Here is a 19,561-nt window from a genome sequence, read left to right on the forward strand (position 1 = left end):
TGCCCCGGTGGCCTGCTCAGTCTTCCAGGCGTTTCTATGGCTTGGCCCTGCATTAATTCTCCAGGCCTTTCCTCAGGAGTGGAGTCTTCTCTCTATAGCCTTCTTTAAAAGTGCTTGCCTTGTCTTCATTATTTTTATTGTTATGAGTTTCCATTTAGTAAGTGCCTAATATGTGCTAGTCTCAAGCTAAAGTTTTAAATGTATCCTTACTCTCCCAATTTTGTGATGAAGAAACTGGGGCTTGGAAATGTTTTCTTTTTTGCCTCAGCATGGCTGGTTCTCTAGGGCCCATTCCGCACCCAATGCTGACCAGTCAGCTCTGATGGACCCTCCTGTTCCATCACAACCCTGTGCCAGGAGGGTGGCCCATTCCTAAAGTGCCTCGTGTGCTTTAATCACTGGCCTGACACTCCCCTGGCCTTGCCCATGACCACAGAAATCCAAGAAGGTCCAATCAGTTCCATCCTGCAACAGAGATACCCAGTTAAGACAGAAGGATAGAGGCTAGAGGACAGAGGCCCATGTGGGGATCTGAGCCTCTCAGTCTAAAGACTGAGGCATCTCAAAGCATCGACGTTGCTCAACTTGCTATTTTTAACATTTCTACTGACCCTTAAGAGAATAAAACAACTTCAAACATAAATGTTCCTGACTTATGATGAGGTTAGTCCCAATAAGCCCATTCCGAGCTGAAAAGAACTGAAGTGTAAAATGTATTTAATACACCTGACCCACCAGCCATCCTGTGTCACCCAGCCGCCTTCGACCTTCTCAGTGCACTGACGTTAGCCTGTAGTTGGGTAAAATCATGAACACAAAGCCTGTTTTATAATAAAGTGCTGAATCTCTCTCGTGGACACACAGATGGGCATTTTGTAGACAGGATGGAATACAAAAGCACAAAATGCCAATATCCAAAAGCAGTGGCAACACAGGACACTGGACAGAATGGCCCCACACTGTCCTTGAGGGAACAGTTGCAAGGTGAACCATCTAAGTTGGGGAATGTCCCTGCTTTCACAGGGAAATGGAACCTGCAACATTTTAGGACAGCTATCTATTTCACGCATGCCTACCTCTACTTTCAGCTTAATATTTTTTTCCCTTCAGTCCTGGGGATGGAACCCAGGGCCTTGTGCATGTTAGGCAAGTGCTCGACCACTGAGCCACATCCCTGGCCCCCACTGCTGCTTTCTTCATAAACAAGTCTCCCCTGGGGCTCCAGCGCTTTACTCTCAGAGGCAGGGCCCCTGGCCTTGAGGCCTGGGCATTTGCTTTCTTCCATGAGTTTCTCCTTCACCAAGGTAGACACTGCTCTTTCCTTGTTTCTGGGGTTCTAAAGTCTAGTCCAGATCTGGGGCCCAGCTCAGCTCAGCTCATGGGGGCTGGAAGCAGTAGTGGACAGAAGCAAGACCACTTCAAGGAAGCAGAGGGGACTCCAATTCCTCCTGAGAACCCTCAGGAAGGACATTTGGTTTTGATCTCCTGGTGGCTTAGGCAAAAGGGGACACCCTGGGACATATATGTGTCAGCTTCTGACAGACATAGACAGGATCATCCACAGAGACATTTTTCCTAGAATTCACCACCAATGGAAATGTATTGCGAGTGGCATTGGATAAAGGGTGTGTTAGGCAGACAGAAGGCCCCATACAGCCTGCAAGACGTCCTCACAGGTAAGCGCATCAACAAACAGAAAAATGAAAGAGCTGCCTGAAGTCTTCCATCCATCAGCCTGCCATCCAGTTCCTCAGTGAGAGGAGACAGACAGCATTACTGTGTGACCAGGCTTCAGCAAGGAATGTGTCACTCCAAAGGGCTCTGGCACAGATGTGCCCAGCAACCTCAGCATCAGTAAGCATCAGTCCTGGGGACACCAGGGCACCCGGCCGCTCGTCTCCACTGCTCCTTAGTTACCGAGAGACCAGCACTGAGCCGACTTGCGCTGTGTTTTATTAGCCCATAACACTCTCTAAAACAGCTCCTTTTAAGAAAATGGCTGCCATTATGCACAAATAAGCACTAAGTGGGCTTTTTCCCTCTGCTTTCCATTTTTGGAATGGAAACAGTTTTATCTGTACCCGAAGTGTTACCACCAGCATCTTCATTACTGAAAAATCTGCCCAGCGCAGTTTTCTCTCTTTTCTTTTCTTTTTTTTTTAAATTGGTGCATTTGGAGAAGACTGGATGCTGCTCTGACTATCAGAGCGTGGCAAATGGCTGTGAGGCTGGGGCTTACAGGGGAGCACACAGGCAAACAGAGGCACAAATGACAACTGAGACGTCTGCATCCTCCCCTTCTACAGTATGCCCTAAAAATGCGGAGAGAGCTGTTGTATTCACTTTGCAGTCAAAGGTTACTAATTAAGCAAAGCATTACTGAACCAGAAATACCTATAAAAGCTTCTTTTTTTAACCTACATCTGAGCATCAACGTATTACAGGGCCTTTCAATGGGCTCCTTCAACGAATCATCCCATAATTCACCAAGGATAACTCAAGTCAAAACCTTCTTGGTGCACAGAAAAAGAAAGAAAGAAAAAAAAAAGGTCAGAACTTAAAGATAACTTCACTGCGAAGAAGATATAACTAAAAAAAAAAAAAGTGGATCAAAGGAGGAAAGGCTTTGCTACCACAAATTGTCTTGGGAAATGTCCTTTAGTCCTTGTTCCTGGGAGGGCACTCTTTGGTGCTGCCTGGGTGACTAGCAAAACCTGGATATGTGGCCCAATGTTGTCCCCCTCACAGTCCTCAACAGCCACTGATGGACTTGCATGGTCCCTTGTGTTCCCCTGGCCCAGCAAGCTTCTGAAGCCACCCTGGTTTTATGTTGTACAGATCCATTCTCTCTTGGTTGCATAACTTTTCAATCATCTACTAGATAATCCCAAGAAAATCTCAAGATCTGACATGGTGAAGGTCAGCCTGACTCCACTTCTAGCTGAAACTATTGTACCTTCATTGAGACCTGTTTCTGCTCCCCCGAAGGTGCATTACAGCAGAGCATCTCTTTGAAAATGAACAAATGGCCTTTCTGAACAAATAAACAGTTCAGAGGTTTTACTGCTAGGTCAGCGTCCTCAGGGCTGTGCCCTGTGTCTGCAGACTCAGTAGACAGTGCTGGGACCCGCCCTTGCCATCCCCTGACATGCTCATGGTGTATCTAGGGGAAGAACAGAGCTGCAGCCGTCTTCATTCCCAGCACCAGGTCTCTGCCCTGCCTTTCCTCATGTGCCACCTGCCAGGCCTTTGCCACATTCCATGGGTGGCCCCAACACATCCCCAGGAAACTCCACTGACAAGTTCCCTGAGGTCATGCCATGATGTGAGCATAAATAGCTGGGGCTTTGGGAGGGGCTGGCAGGGCTCCAGTCCCGGCTGGACACTGGCTTTAGGGGAGTGTCTAGCTCAAATTCTTAGCTGTAAAACAGGAATAATAACACCTGTCTGCAGTGTGTTGAGAGATACAACATGTGGTGATATTTATCCTCTAAGGTACATGTGCTCTGCTTTCTATAGGACATGAGGCACCTTCCAGAACAAACCTCAGAAGAGATCTGGCAACCCCTCAGGGTAGCCTGGGGGTCTGTCACCAGCCCCACTCCATCAACTGTGAGGGAACTGGTCACTGGTCCTGCCCAGCCTCTTCTCCTGCAGACAGGCTTGAGGGGTGCCCATAATAGCCCAGTATTCCTGAAGACCAGAAAGTGGGACTCTTAGGGCTGTCACTGGTATAGGTGAGGTCTTCTGGAATATTCTACTTCTTACCATATTCAAAAGAAACACAAGTTAAGCCCAGGCTTTCTCTGTTGATGTAAGCAGTTCCTCCTCCTCCCCTGCTTAGGTTCTTATTTGGTAGAGTCTGCTGGTAGAATCAACCCAGGTGGATTGAGGGAAAAACTGTTTCTCTTATGTAGCACAAAGATCCAGCAGAGAAGAGACGCCATGGTTGCGTACGCTGCCTGTGACAGCCCTGAGGCTCCCGAGTACTGAGTGATGAGAGACGCCGCAACTCACCTCTGCTTCCCCTCCTGACTATTGCTGTTTCCTAAAGAGCTGGAGGTACACCTCCAGTCCTTCCGCGGCTCTTCAGAACTAAGCTTATCTCTACACATGAACACTTACTCTCTAGGAGCACTAGACACAAATGGCTCAGATCATGAGCTATAACAGGAGAAAATTCTCTTTTGGTTTTGAAATTTCAACCAGCTGTACCACTACAGAACTTTTAGACTTGCAGAGCTAATTTCAAGTATCTCAGAAAGAATACTGCTAAGGGGCTTCCAGTTCTGGCAAGGTGGCAGAAAAAGAGCCTAACAAGATGCTCACTCTGAAAGCCAGGGAGAAGGGGTATTATAGGAAGTGACTGAGTGACTGCCTGTGATCTTTAAAACTGTCAAAGTCACAAAAGTCAAGGAATGGCTGGGAGTGGAGGAGACTGGGGGATAGGACAGCTGGCTGTGGCTGAGGTCCTGGTCAGATCCTTAGTCACCTAGCACATTTGGGGACAACTGGCAACCCTTGGACGGGCCTTCTGGTGAAGAAGTTCTGTGTAGGCTTCCTGCAACTTTTTTTGCAGTTTCTAAAATGATTTCAAAATGAAAAGCAAAGTTAAGCTTCAGGGAAATTGAAAACTATAGGTTAAATGTTGAATGAGTAGCCATGCACTGACGGAGTTAGCCTGCAAGGAACAGCCCCAGGGGCCACACAACCAGGATGTGGCCCCCAAGTAGGCACCAGGCCAGGGAGTGTCCTTATCTTGGGCATTCAGAGCATAGCAGGCCTAGGGAAGGGGCAGGGTATCCTCTGGGAAGGCATGGAGCCTCTCATGTCATTGTCCCCTGCAGAATTAAACCCTTCAACCCTCTGAGGAAGAACCAGGGAGAGGCTAGAAGGCAGGGCATGTGTGTCCCACCTTGGACCTGGCACACAGGGCCCCACAACAGAGGGGTAGATGTTCTATCTACTCTATCACCTGGGAAGCCACACAAATGGAACATAGCCCCAAACCCACCCCTGAGCCTCTCACAAACTGATGTGGGGGGTTTGATGTTTTATGTGCAGATAGGACTGAGGAACACTGAGCGCCTCTGAGGCCCCCAAAAGTCCTTGGCATGTGCCAGCGAGGTCAACCATGCCCCTGCATCTCACCTCGCCGGCTGAGCTGTGCAAATGCAATCAGATATTCATTTACGAAAACTGGAGAGAAAATAAACCACAATCTTAAAAACCAAGCCAAACCCAACAGCCAGAAAAAAGCCAAGTTCACTTACAGACATGGATAAAAAATCTGAACTTAAAACAAAATCAAACAACAAAAACATCACATCCAGTGTCATCTCAGGACAGTGTGATGGGGACATCTTAGAAAAATAATGTGACCATCTTGCCCACAGATGAAAGCAGAAAAATGATGAATGACTCAATGAGTGAAAAGTGTAATTTGATATAATTTAACTTATTTATGATTTTTAAAACCCCAAGAAACAAAACAAAATACCAAATCCACTTGTAGCAAAGCAGGACTAGAAAAGAATTGTCTCAACCCAGTATAGGCTAGCTGTAACAAAAGACACTTTCCATGAATATTGTACATATCATACTTGATGCTAATACCTTAAAGAATTTCTATAAAGTTAGTAGTTAAAAAAAACTGCCTTCTATGATTGCTCCAATTTTATATGATACAGAGGTTATTGCCTTTCCAGAAGGGTTGCAAAATAAATAAATAAAAAGAAATAAAAAAGAGAAAGAAAGGATGTAAAGATTTCAGAGGAAGAAACAAACTGTCACTACTAACAATCCATGTGAATTTTTTACATAAAGTTATAAGGGAACTAAGAAGAACATTCCTGAAGTTTTTGGCTTGCAGCACCACACCCCAGGCTGAGCAGCAAAATGCCCAGCTGGGATCAGCCAGGAAACTCCATGCTTTATGTCCTGCCTGTAGAATGGGACAACAGGAGCCAGAGAAGCACAGTGAGCACTGGATGAGCTGGTGTTCCTGCATGCCGGCAGACAGGGTAGAATGTAGTTAACTATGCAGACATTAATTAATTCTCACAATGATCTTACAGATATCCTGCTGACCCATTTCACAGATAAGAAAAATCAGACTCACAAACAAGTCAAGAATAATGTCCTGGAGGATCCCAGGCCCTTCTCTTTATTTGGCAGTTTTCAGAAATACTCATTGACCCTGATTTTCCTGCTCTTCTGAGAGCCCAGAGGAGTTAGAAATAGGACTCCAGTGTTGTGACAAGAAGAAAGGAGCTGACACAGTAGATTTAGACAAATGGGGTGACACATCATGTTCCTGGACAGAAAGGATCAGCATCATGAGGGACCAAGAAGAGCAACTGCGAAAATTCTAAAAATCCCAATCAGTGGATGTGTGTGTGTGTGTGTGTGTGTGTGTGTGTGTGTGTGTGTGTGCGCGCGCGCGCGCGGGCGCGCAGGGCCCTGGGAAGATTTTACAAGATAGTAAAACATTTTAAAACCTCTATAATTAAACAATGTAGAATTAGTGCATGAATAACTAGGCTAATAGAATGGAATAAAAAGTTCAGAAATAGATCCAAGTGTATATGGAATTTAATGTTACAAATCAGGAGGAGGAAAAAAGTGGATATTTTATAAAAGGGCCATGGGACAATTACATAGCTATTTGCAAATGGATTCATACCTCACTCCATATATAAGGACAAGTTCTAAATGGATGGAGCTCTCTACATAAAAAATGAAGTCATAAAAGTGGCAGCAGAAAATGGGGTGAATTCCTTTATAACCTGAAAGTGAAGAAAACCTTCTTATCTATGACTCAGAAATCCAAAAGCAAGCAAGAGACGATTCTTAAGTTCGACTTCAATTCTTTTTTTGCATGGCAAACATATATATACATATTTCTCATGGGAATGCAAAATATTACCACCTTACACAAGAAGAAGTGGGATTTGGCAATGTCTAGAGAATCTCCATGTACAGTCACTGTTTGATCCAGAAATCTCAATTCTGAGAATCTACCCCAAAGATTCAGTGGCAAAAATATAAAATTATCATGCAAAGGCTGAAAACAATCTTCTGGCAAAATAATGTGCCCCAAATATGTCCATACCTGTACCCTAGAACCTGTGAGTATGTTCTCTCACCTGGTGGAAGATTTTGAAGACATAATTAAGGTTAAGAACCTTTAAACCAGGAGATTGTCCAAGTAGATCTAAAGCAAGCAGAAGAGTCCTTAAGAAGAAGAGTGCCAGAGACGAGGCTGAAGGAGGCGAGAATCAAAGTCTGAGACTCAACTCATTGTAACAGACTCTGAAAATTGGGGAGGGACCATGAGGCACAGAATACGGTGGCCTGTGGCAGCTGGATGGCCTAGCTAACAGATCCTCAAATAGGATCTCAGTCCTGCAACTACAGGGAAATGGCACTCTGCCAACATCTTCATGAGTTTGAAAGTGAACTCCGCCCCAGAGCCTCTAGAAGAGACCCTGCCCTGGGGATGCCTTGAGTTTGGCCCATGAAACCCGTGTTGAACTTCTGACCTATAAAACTATGAGACATTTGTGTTGCATAAGGCAATAAGTGTTTGTTAATTTGTGAGGGCAGTGATATAAAATGAATACCCATTCCAAATGTGCCCCCAACTAAAGGGCTAGCTAAGTAGACAATCCCCAATGCATGCCCTCTGGGGAGACCTGTCCATGTGCAGGAAGTATCGAGGGAGCCATCTACATGGATGACCAGTGAGCTTCAGGATGCTGTCACACGAGGAGTATGAAGTTCAGGATGCTGCCTTCCATGTAAGAAAGCGGGATATGAATATATAAATTTGCTTATGTTGCTCGGGGAAAAAAAGAGATTAATTCCAAACCTAATACATGTAGCTATCTATGGGAGAGACAGGAAACAGGGTGAAGGGGGGACTAAGCTGAACATAAATTTCTCTGAATGTGACTTTTTAAAAAACAGTTTTGACTTTGAGATCATGAATGAATTACATGCTCCAAAATAAATTTAAAATTTTTCTAATAATATTCCTAAAGAAAATAATTTGACTTTTTCTTTTTATTGGTTCTTTTAAGCAAAATAATTTTTAAAGAAATTGGTCATTAAAAATTGAAGCACAAAAATGAAATACATGAAACAAATTCACTTATTCTCTATTAAGCTGGTGGTTACACAGTCAAAAAAAAGAAAGAGTTATACAGCATGACTTTAGAATTCAATGTTTTGACTGTATATGCATGGTAAAATGTATCTTAAAGACAAACACTCAAATTGCATTTGATAGTTACACTACTGAAATCACCATTTTGAAACTCTTAATATAATAGTCACATAGAATAAGTATTTATGTATGGGGTTCTAAAAAACACAATTTTAGCATAAGAAAAATGATATTTAATATATAAATTCAGGAATAATAATCTTAAAAACTGGAATGAGAATATTGATATGTATTCATCATTAAAAAAATTTTGTAGTTGTAGATGGACACAACTCCTTCATTTTATTTGTTTACTTTTTTCATGTGGTTCTGAGACTCGAACGCAATGGCCCTCACATGCTAGGCAAGCTCTCTGCCACTGAGCTACACCCCAGCCCATGTATTATCATATTTTTAAAAATATCATTTCCTCTTTCTGTCCACTGGAAAGGTCTAGAACCAATGACCAACTGATAGCAATAATCACCCATCCCTCTGGTGCCAGGATATGGTCCTTTAAGACCCCTCTACACTAAATGAAACCAAGGCCTATCAGATGGAGGGATGGCTCCACCTGAGCTTGGGGCAGGAAGGTACAAGCTGGGTCTGAGCGGCCTCAGAAAGCAAAGTAGTCACCAAAAATAGGTGGCTTTGAGTAAGGGGGCCCAGGACAAGAGACTGCCCAGGCTAAAGATGGGTGAATTTGGGGCTCAAAAAAGAATAATGACAGCAGGCGCCTGCTACAACATACTGAATATATAAAACCCTAAAGCCCTATAGTTCCATAATAAAATTCAGGGAAAGAGATAGCAGGCAAAAAAAAAAAAAAAAAAAAAAAAAAGAGGGAAAGAAAAATCTTAACATTAAAAGTAACAGGGATAATTGGTAATTAAAGGAAAAGATATCAAGGTTCTTCTACATTTTCTTCTAAGATTTCCAAAGTTAACTTCTATTATTTTGGTTTTCATCCACTGGGGATTGATTTTCTTGATTATATGTGAAGCAGGGACATATTGTTACATTTCTAAGTAAATAAATGTTCCAGCATCATTTATGGATTGATCCCATGTACATGATTCACACTTTGAGGATCCTAAGTAGGTTTCCAGAAACGTCTGCTTGATGAAACTTGTTAAGATGTGGATGGACTCCATCCTGATTTATGGCCAGTTTCCAGGAGTGACAGCCTTACCATCACCCAGTGCCAGTGCAGGCATTAAAGCCACTAGGGTTTCACTGCAGACAATCACCGCTCGGAAACTTTACTGCTCTCGTAATCTGGCTCTTTATCTTTTTTCTCCTGCTTTTATTAGAACACAGAAGTGGCAGACTGTGGTATTCACCCCTGTTGGTGGGTCCTGTCCAAGTACAGCCCTCTCACAGACACCCCAGCTCTGCAGTACCGCTGTGGGCCTTGGCATCAGAACCCGAGTCTTTCCCACAGCTCACTCTTGGATCCCGTGTGATCTGTGCCCACTCTCACCATTCACTTCGCACCTCTGTGTGCTGCCTCCTGTTGCCCTCCAAACCCAACTTGGGAGTTCCTTCCTGAGACCCAGAGGTCCTTCCACCCAAGAGAGAACATTTCCCTATTACAGCAGAAACTTCATCAGTTTTTGCTTATTGCTAAATCCTCCATGCCTAAAATAGTGCTTGGAGATAGAACAAGCTCCAGAAATACTATTGAATGAATGCATATTCTTTGACAGACAAGTTGTGCTAAACAGTCAATCCCATCAGTATATTTGGTAGCTGACTGTGATGCAGAAGTTTAAAAACAAATCAGTCAACTGGGTTTTCAAATTTGGGGTACCTATTTTGAAACAACTTGAATTTGAACTCTTATTCTTTTGATCACCCAGTAAGTAGGACCCTGTCTTCCCTGGTCTTGGCACATCCTGTCCCCAGCATCTGAGTTGGTTCTATCCTCTCCTTCTCCTCCTCTAAGCACAATCACATCAATTGTCCCTACGTCCTTGCTGCTGCTATTGGGTTGTCCTGCAAGCATCATTCAACTGTCCCTCAAGGACAGATCCCTATGATACTTTCTGGAAACTTCAGCTTCTGGTTTTATGAGACACATACCTGCCCCTCCACAATCCATCTGGAGATGGATGTCTTCCCATCGTAGCCTGGCCGGAACTGCAGAGTAGCTGAGCGAGGGCTGATGTTGGAAATGACTAGGTTGGACGGTGCTCCAGGAAGGTCTAGAGATGAATGAGAGAGGGAGGTGGGGTTAAATTCTGTCAAGACTTAGGCAGGTATCATGTCAGTTTTGTGCCAGTTTCTATACCAAGAAAGAGTTGTTTTTCAAAACGATGAAAGTAAAAAGTAGCAGAACTTCCTTCAGGATAGAATAGAGCCTGTCATTTACCAGGCTCCAGGCTACCTGAAGTGGCCCTAGGAGGCACATGTCTCATTTCTTTCTGAACAGACATGGTAGTTAATTAATAAGTATTTGTTGAATGAGCAAAGGGTGAATGAATGTAATTCCTCCCATCTGCTAAAACCACTAAGTATTGTGTCCAGCTTTCTTTCATCATTCCCATGATGCCCTGGGAAGGAGGGTCAGGGAGGCCAGGGACAAGGATGGCTTCTAGGTAGCATGACATGGCAGGTGTTCAGGTCTTAGGCTTAGGCTTCTTGGGTCTGGTTTCCAAGACAACCAAATGCAGGTGACAGTTCAGAACTCTTTCCACTTTGCCTGTATTCCGTTGCTCTGGCAACGAGACAAGGTGGAAGGTGGGTGTGCGTGGAAGGAGGCTGCCATCATCTGAGCCTACCCATGGCTCAAGCTGTCTCGCAGACTAGACACCCTTGGGTGAGATGCTCCCCAAAGAACCTTTCCAGCTCACAAGTGCAACACTGTGTGTTCAAATGAGAGATCTGATGATTTATATAATAATTTCGTATTATTTGTTAGGTGATGCACAATACTCTAGAGAAAGATAATGGGATAAAATGAAAAAAAGAAGACTTCAAATTCAAGCCAGCTTTCTACCTGCAGTGTTCTTAAGGAGTGACTTCCTAACATACATTGCTGGGGCATTTAAAGGCACTTGTCAGGGACAATAAAACCACTTGGTCATCAGTTCAATATTGGCACATGCGGGGTCTCTAGGATCTCAAGGGTCCTTCTGCATCTAGTTTAATGAATTTGAAGCAGAAAATGTTTAAACTGGAGGACAAGAGACTCTTTTCGTTATATTCCTCGGCTCTCAGTCACTAATGGATATGAACCTCAAGAAGGGCAAACAGAACACAGCTCCCCAGAAGGGTCTGTCCTCATAGCATGGTGCCCACAGCTGATTCCTGTGCCCAGGTATGCCACAGGATGGCTCTCCAGCTATAGGTGACCTGTCCTGCAAACACAGAACAGCAGCCCCCACTCCCTTCACCCTTGACTAACAGGCCTGATCTATTTGCCCCCAGATCGCCCCACTGCAGGTCCAAGTGTGGCATGGACACAGTAATACTGGATGCAGAGGGCATCTGGAGGTCAGTGAGCCCAGTCTCCTTCCCTGGATAGACAGTGTCCAAGCCATCCCAAAAAAACCCTGGTAACTCATGCACAGGTGTACTTCCCATGCTGCCCTCCGTCGGTGTGTGCAGCCCTTATAACAAATTAAACAGTGCCACATCATCACCAGTGTTCTGAGAGTACTAATGATATTTCAAATATGTGCTTTGGGAACTGGCTTAAAACACTTTAAATATGTGTTATGGGAACTGACTACTTGTGTAAGATAAATGAAGATATGAAAAGGAATCTTTCTGTAGGTCAAAGACTTAAAACAAGGCTGAACTGCCTCAGAGCAGCAGTTCTTGAGTGGCATTCGGCTGCAGCAGCTTCGCCTGAGCACTGATGACCTCAGGGTCATTGCAGATCAGACCCTGGGGGCAACTCTGCTGCAGGACGGGCCTGTGGATTTTGCACAGAGGCAGTGTGAGGGCCACGACTGGATTGGCAGAAAGACGTGACCCCGTGTTCCCTGCTGGGGGTGGCTCAGTTCAAGGGAGCGCTCCTCCAGCAAGGGCAGAGTGTCTTATGGCAGAGAACCACAGAGAACCTTATGACTAAGTGGCACCAGAGTGGCACCATGGGGGAGGTATGGGACAGCAAACGGTGGTTCACAGGAGGACTTTCACCGTCTTTGTTTTATGTGTCATGTATTCTCTTCCAATCACGAATGCCACCCTCCCAGGAGAATAGTTGAGTCATGAAGCCTGAACTGAAAGTGAGGCAAGTATGGGGACAGGTGTGGCTTCCCGTGGGTCTTTCAGGCTTTACACATGAGGCAGTCATGTTTCTCTCAAATACGGCAAGCTGACATCTTTTAAATGGCAAGAGACTTATAGCTTTAATTAAAGAATTGCTCTGACCTCCCCATGACATTTTCTCACATTCACATGTATTTCTGATTCTCTGCAAAAACACCTTTATTTTAAACGTAAACTTTATAATTGGAGAAAAAAGGAGATGGGTAGCAATTTTCTAAAGCTGGAATGAGTGTGTGGAACATTTAGGAAGATAGCTTGAATTTCAAAAGGACAGGTCTGAGTCTGGTGGCACTGGAGTGCCAGCTGGACGAGGGCAGCTTACCAAGCACACCCATAGCTCACCCACAGCTCCGGCCCCTGCCCTCTGCACCCTGCCCCTGGCCCATTCTTCCCACTGTCTTCTGCTCCTTTTTCTTGTTGAAACCCTCAGTTTGTACTTCTTGTAAAGTGAGTAACGCTCTATGCTTCCTATTCTAAATGGCAACCTCTCCTTCCCCCTTAACACATTTCCACTCGCATTTCCACTCACAGGAGAGACAAGGACAAGCCCCATCAGATAAGCAGGAGAGTGAGGCTGAAGGCAGCCGATGCCTGCTTACCCTCCTGCCCAGAGTGGTCCAGCAGGAGGCTGACACTCCACCCTGTTCAAGGCATTCAGTGGGTTCTGCAAGGAAATGCCATTGACCTTGAGGGTCAGGAATCTGTATTGGAAAGATGAGAGCAGGAAGGGTGCTCAGGGATCTTACCGACCTGGGGGCACTCCAGAAGAGATGGTGGATGAGGTGGCCAGGCCCACCCCTGCTGCAGTCAAGGCTGCCACGTCAATGGTGTAGGTGGTGAGGGAGGACAGTCCTTTGATTTTATATTCGTGTGTTGTGCTATTGAGGGTGTGTGTGAGCCGAGAGTCGTTCTTTCCATACACCTCCCAGGAAATCTGATAGCCTGAAAAGACAAACAGGAGTTGAGTTGTGACTCCCACCAGCCTGAGGACTGAGACCGATGCCATGCCATTATCTTGGCAGATCTGGGACAGCTGAGGCAAGGAGGAAGCTCAGCTAGATCTGCCAAGGTCATAGTGGGATTCATGGCCCTGCCCAAATGGAAATGAAGCAGGGCTCCTGCCTCTGTGCCCCACAGAAGTTCGCCATACCCCTTCTTTCACTGCAGTGGCACTGTTTCCCCAACACAGTGAGCCTCAGGAATCTGGTGTGTAGACAAAGAGTGGTGGATGATTATCATCAGCTGCTTGCTCTGCACAGCTCCTCTTGTCTAGTTATGTGTGGTGCATTCTGCCAATATTTCCATTTTAAGAAGCTACTATTTTCATGATATTGTGCTCTAAACCAATGGCTTGCTCTTGGGTTGCATCTGGTTTCATCCCTTCTACCTTTTCCTTTTTTAGATGATTGACAGACCACTCTTCCAGTTTGCAAAGTGCTATCCCTGGAAAAGTTCCTTTTTACGTGAGTGTGTGAGTTTTGCTTCTAGTTTTCCTTCTTCCCTTTTTGGATATTCTGTTTTCCTAGCAAAATTTAATTTCCCCCTATACTCTTTTCGGTCCTGCGGGGCCTCATGATCACAATTTATCCAACTCTCACAACTTGAGGCTTGGAGAAAAAGAGATCTGACTAGTGCCTGAGTCACCTTCCTCAGAGGGGTAGAAAACGCTTAACATGTCTTTTAAATAAAGAGGGAGACCGTGATGGAAAGAGCTCTTGGGTCCAAGATACAGGAAAACTGCTGAAAGCACTTGCTCCCCCTTCTCCTCAGTCAATAAGCTCGGGGATGCTAAAGCACCAGGATGCATCCCAGCTTCTCTTTCTGATGAAAGTAATAAATAAAGCTGGAAAGTTGCATTTGTAGGTGAACAAGAATTTAGAGGAAAGCATCGTGGGACTTTAATATTTTAGAAAACAAAAAAAGAAAAAAAGACTAATGTCAAAACCAGCTCCCTGCTCACTGTCCCTGTAGTTCTCATGCAATCTGGCAAGCTCAGTGTGCAGGCCCAGACACTCTCAAGCTGAGTGGTTCATCCAGGAACACCAAAAAAACAAAGGTTCCAGAGGGGTTCTGGCCACAATGCCACAGGGCCACCAGAACACCTGGAGTTACACTGGCCAGTGGCTGGGGGGGGTCTTTGCTCCAGCCATGTAGACCCCTAGGCCACCTTCCTCTGTGCAGGTTCCCACTATCTCTTGGAACCAGACCCCTTTTCCTCTGCACAGTGCTGGCTTGCTGACTGCCTCCTCCCAGCTCCCCAGGGTTGGGTCTCAGGCTCTCCCTCCTAACCTGCTGCCCAGCCAGCTCATCTGTACAGACCAGCACTAAGATCACTAGGCTCCTCATTAGTTCTTTCCTTTTGGCTAATTTGAAATTTTGGAAATAATTATACAATTAATAAAACAAAAACCTTCAGGATAATGAATACTAACAATATCAAACAGAGTGTGCACAAGGTCCCTGGGAACATCCTAAGTACTCCTCATGTAACCCACATAGCACACCTTTGACACTGGAAAGCTGCCATCCTCATTTTACAAAGGGGAAATGGTACAGGGAGCTTCAGGAACTTGCTAGAAACCAAAGGCACTTCTAGGTCCAGGCTGCTCCTCAGCATGACAATGTCCTGCCACCCATGCCAACTTCTCCATAGTATCTGAAGAATGTATCTCCATAGGTCAGACACATGACCTGACCTTGGTGGGTCATGCCTGATAAATGTCTAAACAGTGTGACACCTGGGGTCTATGCTGAGTGCACAGAAAGCAGGCGGGGCTTTGTGGAATGTTTCCACCTTATCTGTCAGGAACTTTGACTTATTTAAAGATGGTTATTCATCAGAATTTTCCAAGACACTGAAATTTACAATAAGAGCTCATCAGGTCAACTTGGAGCTGAGACACAGCCATTCCAGCCTCTTTAGTAAGCACAGCATTGTTGGAATTTATTAGAATCAAAATTGAAAATATGGTATGCTCAAATTGTTATGGATATGAACAAAAACCAAATGAACAACTAAGGAGCCTGCTCTGTTTAGCAAGGCCCTAGAAAAACATCATCAGAGAGAAAGGCCAGCCTGGACCTCACAATGAAGAGCAGCACAGGACACAGCAGCACAGGACACAGCAAGCCCACAGACGGACAGGGCAGCGGGCACGTGGCAGCTGAGGATGCCCTCCAACTTGTGTGCAGCTTTGGGGACGTGCTGGGTGGACCCAGCCGCTCTGGCCAGAGACTGTTTCATCTGGCTCTAGTGCCCCTGTATGAAAGGAGAGGGGAGGGGCGCCCGGAGCCGGGCTGGAGCCTCCAGCTTGCGTCCACCTGCTCCGAAAGGCTGCCTAACTGAGACTAACGACCAGAGGAGCTTCAGAAATAATTTTCTGTTGATCTGAAGTAAATTCTCTACAAGAGAGCAGTGCATCCAATCACAAACTGTCTGTCTGCATCCCAGCCCTCATAAATCAGAGCGTACAGAGGGAGGAGTGGAAGACACTGAAATTTACAATAAGAGTCCGATGGGCAATTTACTCGGGTGGGTGCTTGGCTGCCCCTGCTCAGCGTTTCCCTTTCATTCTGGCCCCAAATTAAAGCCAAGGCACAGGGGGGCCTGATGTGGCTAGGCTGATAAAGCAGGATTTCCAACAGGCCCCGACCATACAGCATGCAGGGCACAGGACCAAGCCATCAGTGAGGGGCCCATGCTCCTCCCTGCAGAGGCCTTCAGCATCAGCTGCCCTGAGGGCCAGGTCTTGGGGAGGCTTGTGGGCTCTGGGGGCCTCGGTGGCCTGCAAATACAGCTTTTCTTTTGCTATACTTGATAAAATACCTCTAGTACACAGAGACCTCCATGGTGCTGCTGGAATGTTCCATGGGAGAGTCTATTTGGTGTGCCACTGAGAGCCACACTGAGGGTAGGTGTCACAGAGAGGTGACAGGGCGATTTTCCAGTGACACAGCCATCCACCTCACCCTTGGGAACCTTCTCCTCTACAGTACTGCTCAGACAGAGCATGGGCACCCATTGAAGTTTCTGAGGATGGGGTGTTCTTTATAGTGTGGGCAGAAACAGAAACATAGGCCACGTGTAGCGAGGTGGGAACAACATGCCCCCTGAGAAGAGGGACAGAGTCTGTGGCAGCACCGTCACCAGCAGCCCAGGCAGTGGTGAGAGGCAGGCTGGCAGACTCCTACTCGGAAGAGCCCCAGCCTTCCGAAGGTGAAGTTCCACAATAAACCATAGGCGTTTGCTTGTAGCTACAGGTATTTGTTTAAATAAAATATGAAAATGAGTTCATTAAGCCCTATTAGCTGGCAAGAACAGCTGATCATAAATTGGAAGTATTGGCACCCACACTTGGCCGTGAAACTTGGGGAACTCAACCTACTCTGCCTGCTATTCCCCCTCAGGCTTTAAAGTGAGAATGGAGACTGCACTGAGATCAGAGGGACAGGGCAGGCTACGCCCATGTCTGAGACAGGGACACCCTTCTGAGACAAGATTTCTACTCAGGAGTCTCACCCAGAGTTCTGGAACACAGCAGACTGCCTTGAAATGCCAACTGGGCAGAGAGGAATTGCCAGTTTCTCTCCCTTGGTAGCCTGCTTCTCAACTGGTGGCAAGCATGGCTTTGTTCAGTGCCAGGGTTACCCTGAGGGGTGCACATACAAGGCCAGACTGAAGCTGTCTGGACCTGCACGCAGCCCTGCCAAGCCATGCACACCCCGCCCCACTCCCCAGAGTGATTTTCCATCCTTTTGTGGTATAAAGCAATGCTAACCAGTGGGCTCCTGCTCTCCATCGTGTCCTGCCTGTCCCCACCATGTTGACTTCCTTCCACGCCAGGAGACAGGAGGGCTTTCTTAGTCTGTACACTCAGTGTCTGCAGTCCTGTGCCCGAGAAGACCTCATCCCAATAGACAGGGGTTTAAAGTCCAATTGGGACAGTGCTACTTCCCAGTCCTGTACTGAGGCACCCCGAGTGGGTTTCAAAACATCGGCTTCTTGAAGGCAGGCCAGAGGATATGTTCACTTCATTAAAATGTTTGAGGTGGCATTAACTTGAGGGCCTGTGAGTGATCAGCACAGCCACCCTGTGAAGGGTTCAGTGGACACAGTTGCTCACGGAGCACATACCTAAGGGCAGTGGCAAGCAGACGCCGGTTCTGCTGCTGGAAGGAGACTGGAGTTAGGGTGGGGACAGTTCCTGGACTGGCCACTGGGGTGCTGAACTCTTTGCAGCGAACTCCCAGGGCAGTGACCTTTGCTGCGGTGACACACAGGATGTCTGACACCTGTTCCTACCACATGCCAGATGGAGTTCAGCATCCCAAGGAGAGCGTGGCCCTCCTTTGTACACCCTATCCTCTCATAGCAGAATTTCTGGGATATGTGATGAAACAACACTGTGAAGGAGGAAGTCAAAAAGTAGCAAGAAAGTCCAGGAAGCCCAGTTAGATGAGCCCACGGCTCAAGCAGCAGGACAGCACCAGTAGGGGTACACAGCCCACTGCGAGCACCTGTGGCCAGCGAGGGAGGAAGAGGGTGCTCTGCTCTTGATGTGCATCATTTTAAATGGCTGTTAAGCTGTCGGCACACAGGCCCTGATGTCATCTGGCCCTACTGAGCAGGCCTGCTAGGAACGTCCTTGGCCGAGGGCTTTGAGAGACATGCAGGAGACTGTGGACAGGGGAGAGAGGGTTCCTCCATGAGGCAGGGACACAGTTCACCTCTGGGTCCACACTTGATGATGCAGAGGAGAGAATGGATGCCAGTCCTGGTGTTGCCTGGGCCAATGTAGGTCACGTGACCATGGGAGTCACTGCCCTAGCTCAATGTTCCTATCAAGTGGATGGGTGCAGGCTGTGCCTCTGCAGTGGTAGAGGCTGTGCCTCCTGTAGCTTTGAGGTGCCTGGGCAACAGGGTGCCCCGGGTGGTCACTATTGTCGTCCAGGATGCTGGTGGCAGGAGGAAAGGCATCACAGCCCGGCGGCAGTGACAGGCCACCTGTGCTCATCTGTAGGCTGCAGGTTCCTTGTGCAGGTTTTCAGACACAGTGGACAGCAGGTGTTTGCTCCAGGAACCACAGGGAGCTAAAGTTCCCTGGGTCTGAGAATGTGACCACTGTCATGTTGTGAACAGCTCAGACTCCAGATTGACATGTGTGCTGATAAATTACTCACTCAGAGCTGGGACCACCTGGACCCTGAGGGCCCGACTACAAAATACCTAGGAGAAGCCTTTGATGGGATATGCCATGCTATTGGCAAAGTCCCTAGTGAGTGCTGATGTATGTACCCAGTGTGTGTGTGGCCAAGCAATAAGGATATGAAGTGGCTTGCTTAAAATTCCAAAAAAATATTTTGGAAGAGAAAAGGGCTGCTCACTGGTAGCTAAGCAGCTCAGGGCCAGCTAGTGGGCCACCCCCTCAGTACAACTTGCCTCAGTTAGCCCTCAATAGCCCTGGGGGTGACATGGTCCACAGTTGACACAGGGCCTGGGAGGTCAGCTGCAGCGCCCACAGTGGAAGAGAGGCCTCCCAACTTCATCCGAGGCTAAAGCCTCTGCTGGTTTCATCAAACCAAGATTTCTTTCTTTTCAAACTGAGATTTAAATTGAGCTTTAACCTGAACAATTTTCAGAAACCTCTTCTATAAAATAATCACTGAAAGTCCTACAAAAGGTGAGCTGCTTCCCAGAGGCACCTCACACCACAGGAGGGGAGACTCACTGAGAGGCAACCATGTGTGCCCAGGCCTCCTGTGCACAACTCAGAAGCCCTCTCAGACTGGCAGGTAAGGCGATCTCCTCGTTCTTAGGTTTCTTGCAGTGGGGAGGGCCTGGAAGGGGGGATTTGGATTCAGGTGACCCCAGCTTTCTTCTGGCCTTGCCACTCATGGCAGTGGGGTGAGAGCCAGGACCTGGCAGGCAAGCATCATAGTCACTGCCTAACTGGCTGCATGTTGGGAACCTGCTGCAGACAGCAGGCTTTCAAAGAACACTTGCCGAATGACGGAAAGGTCCCCTACCCTCTGGCCAGAATATCAACCTTTACCTTACCACAATACTAAGCA

General features: G+C 46.7%; 1 protein-coding gene across 5 annotated transcripts in view; it reads right to left on the bottom strand.

Moving 5' to 3' along the window:
- The window catches only part of Sdk1 (sidekick cell adhesion molecule 1), an 883,473-nt gene that overhangs the window by 132,350 nt on the left and 731,562 nt on the right, over positions 1-19,561 (bottom strand). For all 5 annotated transcript variants that reach the window (XM_078023675.1, XM_078023673.1, XM_078023678.1 and 2 more), the window contains 2 exons: positions 13,241-13,432; positions 10,295-10,416 (listed from right to left, as the gene is read on the bottom strand). In XM_078023675.1, the coding sequence (XP_077879801.1) occupies positions 10,295-10,416; positions 13,241-13,432 (314 nt within the window). The remainder of the gene's footprint in view (positions 1-10,294; positions 10,417-13,240; positions 13,433-19,561) is intronic.

This window comes from Ictidomys tridecemlineatus, chromosome 10, assembly GCF_052094955.1.
Source record: "Ictidomys tridecemlineatus isolate mIctTri1 chromosome 10, mIctTri1.hap1, whole genome shotgun sequence".
In the NCBI taxonomy this organism is placed as follows: Eukaryota; Metazoa; Chordata; class Mammalia; order Rodentia; family Sciuridae; genus Ictidomys; species Ictidomys tridecemlineatus.